Source organism: Bombina bombina, chromosome 11, assembly GCF_027579735.1.
Source record: "Bombina bombina isolate aBomBom1 chromosome 11, aBomBom1.pri, whole genome shotgun sequence".
Classification (NCBI taxonomy): domain Eukaryota; kingdom Metazoa; phylum Chordata; class Amphibia; order Anura; family Bombinatoridae; genus Bombina; species Bombina bombina.
The window spans coordinates 142,067,273-142,073,809 of NC_069509.1; the positions used below are offsets into that span (position 1 = coordinate 142,067,273).

Consider the following 6,537-nt stretch of genomic DNA (forward strand, 5'->3'; position numbering starts at 1 on the left):
TAATAGACACTACTATAAAGAAGAATATGCACAGATACTGATCTAAATATCCAGTATAAAAGATTTTAAAAACTTACTTAGAAGCTTCCAGTTTAGCAATGTTGATGAGGTAGTCTGGGACACACACTAAAAGGGGCTGGGTAAACAAAAAGAGCAGACATTCTCCATTTCCCCCCTTCCCTGAATATGAAAAGACAGATAACATTAACAGGAGCCTACAGGAGTATGTAAATGTGTGTATACATCTGACACTGTGGGGCTTGGTTAGGAGTCTGAAATTCAGAGCAATGTTCTTAAAAACATAAGCAAAATTATACATTGTTACAAAAACACTCCCAGGGGGGCTATATAAATGGATCACCTACAAAACATTTATGTAAAGAAAATTCTACTGTACAATGTCCCTTTAAACTGCAACAGAATTTGATTTAAATGGCACATTTTTATGTAATACAAAACTTTTGCTGGGTTGAAATAATGTACATTATTAAATGTGGACCAATATAAAAATGTATTAGAACATCTCATACAAAACTTAATAGGGGAACATTAATTGTAGCAATATATTGAGATCAGCTGTCCCTTTCTCTATAAATGTTAGAGTCATAATCAGCATATCATGTGCAGCTGAAACCAACACACAAGCAATATGGAGTTTACAGAGGAGGAGAAGACTGCAATTACGTATATGTGGTTTAGAATGTCTAAAAAAGTGGATTTTTATGGTGCTGATGCTTTAGAAAGGTACATTTTTTTAATGTTGCCATGGACTAGACTGTGCTAGAGGTGATAACCAGTACTACAATATTAACTCAAAATGGTGTTGCATTAAAAACTAACTTGTGGAATGAATACCTTCAATTTGGAATTCTATTAGAACTCCATAATACTGATGCTAAAACACCAGGTACAAGATTCTATTGCAGTTGTTTATTACTTTTTAGCAAGAATATAAATCCCATGAATAAAAGTAACTCTAGATTTGCTAACATTCTTATTAAAGCTATGTATTTGGTTTTGAATGTGGATTTTAAAAGTGTTTTCACTTGAGCACAAACTTATCTAGTGGTGCATCGCAGAATATCACTTCATTACCAAAAACTGTAAAGTTTTTGTATATGGGGGGAGGGGGAAAGGATAGTACAAGATGGCTAGTATGACTTTGCAGCAGGGATACCCAAACTTTTCATTTAAAGGGACAGTTTACTCAAATTTTCTCCCTTTTAATTTGTGCCCAATGGTTGACTTAACTTGCTGGAGTCTATTAAATTGTTTACAAATATTTCAATTATCCTTATGTTGGCATTTGAACTAGTTAATTTAGCTTGTGGTATCTTCACCTATTCTGAAAGGGTGTGTGGTGGTGTGTTTTTTTTTTTTTTTTCTCTCGCTCTCTCTTCTCTTATGGCAAGCTGTGTTAATGCAGCCAGTAGAAGACATTACTCAGTAGGGCATAGAAGAGAAGGTAATAAAATGTTTAATTTTCCATTGTTCTCTAAAAGTATTGGTGAATGGTTTATGGACAGATATAAGATAAAGCAGGTATATTTACACAATGTGATAGAAATCTGATTATACCTACAAGCTCAACCCATTTTATTTGGTTGTGACTTCAAAACACAATTAGTTAATTCGTATACACAAATAAGCCTTTAAAAAAAAAAGCAAATCATACATTTTATACTCTGCAACTGGTCAAAAAAAAGTTATTGGAAACACATTAAGGGAACAGTCTTATAGGATACATATTTAAAATTTTCATAGTAATAAAGTAGATGCATGAGAAGGTGTTAAAGGGACAAACAATACCAAGAGTGAATTTGTTTTTTATACTTATTTTTGTTTCTTGCTAATCTTACATGTGCAGAAATGTTCAGCTATTTGTGTTAATAAAAAATAAAATTTTATATATTTCATATTCGCACACACTTTGGAGCCCCTAAGGTGTAGGATTGCTTGTGAGATTTTAAAGGGACATGTAACCCACAAAATTGTCTTGGTATTCAGAGAGCATAACTTTGAAATAAAATTGGAAACTTTTTTTTTTTTTTTTTTTTTTTTTTTTTTTAAATCTTGATGGAGAATTTTTGCGTTTTTTGTATCACTTTAACAAGCATCAGTTGTAAGACTGGTTTCTCTAGGATAACTGACACCCAGGGCTAAATAAGTATTTGGTTTTTATAATGATAAATAAGAGCAGCAGATGCTGCATGAACAATACCAAATAAATACCCCAGCTGACAATTATTGCTCATGGCCTGATAAATGGGTCCAATATGTAAGGTTGAAAGGTTAGCTGTCTTCCAAGGAAAGAAGGATCTAGGGCAGGGCAGGCAAATGTTGGCACTACATTTCCCATGAAGCTCAACTGGACTTCAGAGTTCCTAGTATCATGGGAATTGTTCTGAAACATCTGGAATGCCAAGGTTTACCATCACTGATCCAGGGAATACACAATTAGAAAATGGGGGCATGTTTCTGAAGTAGTTGTATTAGCAAGAAAAGTCCATCCTACCCCCTAGTGTGTATCTATCTACATCTAAACATACAATTAGTAATAACCAGCTCCTACCGCGCATGTACAAGAATTCTGTTACATGATGCAGGGGGAAGGAAAATCAAATTAACCTTTAAACTTCTCAGAACAAAATCTACCACTTGTTTTGAAATTCATACTAGGGGTCCAATCATAGTTTTCCCACTCAGGCAAGATGATCTAAGGCGTCTTGTCAGTGAGGTCTTAACTTCTAAAAAATAATTTTACCTTAAAGGGATAGTCTACTTTTCATTGTTTAAAAAGATAGATAATTCTTCATACATTAACCAACAGTTATAGTATACTTTAATCTCTGATTACCTTGTATCTAAGCCTCTGCAGACTGTGCCCTTCAGTTATTTTGACAATTGCATTTTAGCGAGGTTTTTTTTTTTTCTTCTCATCTTTGGCCCTATGTGTCTTTGCTTTGTTCTGTGCATTTGATTTATGCAACTTTACTGTATTGAATGATCCTTAAAGATCATTAACTAGAATTGTTGTGACTATTTTAGTCCTTGGTATTCTCTCATGGTTTTTAAACTCTAATACAATGCTACAAATAATGGATTAAGAAGGCTTATATTTATCAATGTATAATGGATCTAAACACCTTTTGTAGAAATGGTAAATTACGCAATGACATTTCTATTGCAGACTTAGGTGGTCCTGTCCTCAGATCCAGGTCCTCTTGAAAGACTTTGACCAGAGTACTAACTCTGCTGATTACCGTTCCTTTGGTGCAAAGCTCCTTACAGCGATTGGAGAAGCTACAAATCATCTGGATAACCTAGAAGAATCCTTGGCTAACATCACTGACCTACATGCTAAAAACCTGAAAATAGGTGCTGGAAATTTCAGGGTAAGGCATGTCCTAGTCATAAATCAAACCTGAATGTAAATCCTGTTACTATTTTTAAACACTGTTTGTCTTTTTCTATTTAATCAGACATCTCACCCCATATTTATTAAAAAAATGAAAGGTTACAAAGGAAAGTAACTTGTTAAGAAATTTATCTTGCATGTTTTTTTACGTTCTGCTGCCCAGTGTTGATAATCGAATGGGTGTAAGCCCATTTTCTTGCTAAAAATGCATCTCTCCACTAAACCCTGACAGGGTTTCCAGCCTATGGAGTTGGGGAACATCTAATTCTTAGACTGAATTAAAGGGACACTAAACCCAAAATGTTTCTTTCATGATTCAGGTAGAGAATACAATTTGATACATCCCAATTTAGTTTGTTTCATTCTTTAGATATCCTTTAAAGAAATAGCAAAACATGGGTGAGCTAATCACATGAGGCATCTATGTGCAGCCACCAATCAAAAGTTACTGAGCCTATCTAGATATGCTTTTCAGCAAAGGATATCAAGAGAATGAAGAAAATTAAAAAATAAACTTAAAATAGAAAGCTATTTAAAATTACACCTTTCTAAATCATGAAAAAATAATTTGGGTTTCTTGTCCCTTTGAAGTAGCATTCATAATCTATAGTGTGCATTTATATAAATATTATTTATTTATCTCTTGCAGCTACTTGCTCAATGTATCATGCAGGTCATGGCTGCTAACTTCCCGGAAGAATTTACAACAGAAGTTCAAGCTGCGTGGGACAAATTCTTTGTAGCTATAGCAACCATCCTACAAACAAAATATAGATAAATGAAGCGACTATTTTAAACATTGGCAATTAGTTGAAATGTTACTTATGGATGTTCTAGAAATATTTCCTAATAAAATATTTAACAGTGTTTTTGTGGGCCTGTTCATTTTAGAACGTAGGATTGCCTTTTATTTTCTTTTTTTTTTTTTTTAAGAAAAGGTAGACCATGGAATAGACGCATTTTACATAGCAAATAGATAAAATGGTATTTTATGTTGGTAACATAATTTGTCAGTCATATCAATAAAGACACCTTAAATGCAACTATATAAAATTCATACATGAACAGGAATTGGGTACTATTACTTGTGGGAATAAAGAATGTAGCCACTATCACTGCTAAAACAATTGTCTCTTTAGATCAGAGCATTATAGACCTGACTTATTATTATTTTTGGTTTAATGCCATTATACAGTGAAAAATCTAATTGCTTAAATAATACAGAAAATCAGCAATGTATTAACTTTTCCATACTCTGGCATAACTGTATTCTAAAATAAGAATTCCACACCAACTAGTCTCTGGTAGTTGCATGTTTTCAAGCATAATTAATTTGTTATCTATTTCTGAAACGGGAGGATCAACTGTGAGTAAAGAACATGTAATGTATATCAAAATGTAATAATCCCACAATGTGTAATGCAAAAAGTCAATCAAGGCAATGGAATTAGAATGACATTTTAAACAGTAATATTAAAAAGGGGGTCAACAAAGCCAAGCTCTTGTGGTACAAATGAAACAGACATTAAAAACCTTCTGTTAACGCTGTTAGGACGTTCCATGCTGGGCTTTAACACCATTGGGACTGCATGGTACGTTCTGCAGCTTCCCCCTTGGATGCAGTCAAGAATGGGCCTGGGGGTATGCTTTGCAGCATATCAGTCCCCACATAATCTGTTCCCAGCCATTTTTACTGCAAGTGTTCACTTTATTCTGATAACACTAGTGTGCCGACACACACAGGGGGTAATGTCAGCATATTTTTGTTTAATTATACAATGTTTGGGAATGGATGTAATTAATATAGTTGTGCAAATGTTGGCATACTTGCCATTTGCGACATGAATTAAACAGTAGCATGGGAATTAGTTAATTAAATTAGACTAGTATGAAATGCCAACAACTAAAATATTCAGTATTAACTGACACAAACGTATAGGAACTAGAACTTTTTTTTTATTTTTTATGAATTCTAAAGTACCTACATTCCTCAGTTTCTTACATACATTCTCCATACAAAGTCTGTAGTTAATACATATTACTTTTTTTTCCTTTAGGCTAACCTTATGCATGTCCCAGAATTTTTATTTTAATTCCTTTGCAGTCTTTGTGCTTGCCACCTCAATTGTAAATGTATTTCATGAATCCATAACCCTTTCATTTCTCCTGAATCTATACTCTAAGGCCTAGATTTAGAGTTTTGCGGTAGCCGTGAAAACCAGCGTTAGAGGCTCCTAACGCTGGTTTTAGTCTACCGCCGGTATTTGGAGTCAGTCAGGAAAGGGTCTAACGCTCACTTTTCAGGCGTGACTTTTCCATACCGCAGATCCCCTTACGTCAATTGCGTATCCTATCTTTTCAATGGGATCTTCCTAACTCCGGTATTTAGAGTCGTGTCTGAAGTGAGCGTTAGAATTCTAACAGCAAAACTCCAGCCGCAGGAAAAAAGTCAGTAGTTAAGAGCTTTATGAACCGGCGTTAGCACAGAAAGCTCTTAACTACTGTGCTCTAAAGTACACTAACACCCATAAACTACCTATGTACCCCCTAAACCGAGGTCGCCGCCACTCGATTAAATTTTTTTTAACCCCTAATCTGCCGACCGCCACCTAAGTTATCCTTATGTGCTCCTAACACCGCCGACCCCTATATTATATTTATTAACCCCTAACCTGCCCCCTCAACGTTGCCGCCAGCTACCTACACTTATTAACCCCTAATCTGCCGATACTATAATAAAGTTATTAACCCCTTATCCGCCTCACTCCCGCCTCAATAACCCTAAAATAAACAGTATTAACCCCTAATCTGCCCTACCTAACATCGCCGACACAACTTCAATTATTAACCCCTAATCTGCCGACCGAATCTCGCCACTATTCTAATAAATGGATTAACCCCTAAAGCTAAGTCTAACCCTAATACTAACACCCCCCTAAGTTAAATATAATTTAAATTTAACGAAATAAATTAACTCTTATTAAATAAATTATTCCTGTTTAAAGCTAAATACTTACCTGTAAAATAAATCCTAATATAGCTACAATATAAATTATTATATTGTAGCTATTTTAGGATTAATATTTATTTTACAGGTCACTTTGTAATTATTTTAACCA

General features: G+C 34.4%; 1 protein-coding gene across 1 annotated transcript; it reads left to right on the forward strand.

Annotated features, from left to right (window-relative positions):
* Positions 1-649: 649 nt before the first annotated feature.
* LOC128641715 (hemoglobin subunit alpha-3-like) lies at positions 650-4,196 on the forward strand. Its single transcript, XM_053694242.1, has 3 exons — positions 650-744; positions 3,191-3,395; positions 4,068-4,196. The coding sequence occupies exons 1-3, from the start codon at positions 650-652 to the stop codon at positions 4,194-4,196; spliced, it is 429 nt and encodes a 142-aa protein (XP_053550217.1).
* Positions 4,197-6,537: the final 2,341 nt, after the last annotated feature.

Coding starts and splice junctions, on each gene's coding strand:
- LOC128641715 (XM_053694242.1), top strand. CDS start 650: ATGGAGTTTACAGAGGAGGAGAAGACTGCAATTACGTATATGTGGTTT. Junction 745..3,190: donor GGTGCTGATGCTTTAGAAAG/GTACATTTTTTT, acceptor TTTCTATTGCAG/ACTTAGGTGGTCCTGTCCTC. Junction 3,396..4,067: donor TAGGTGCTGGAAATTTCAGG/GTAAGGCATGTC, acceptor TATCTCTTGCAG/CTACTTGCTCAATGTATCAT.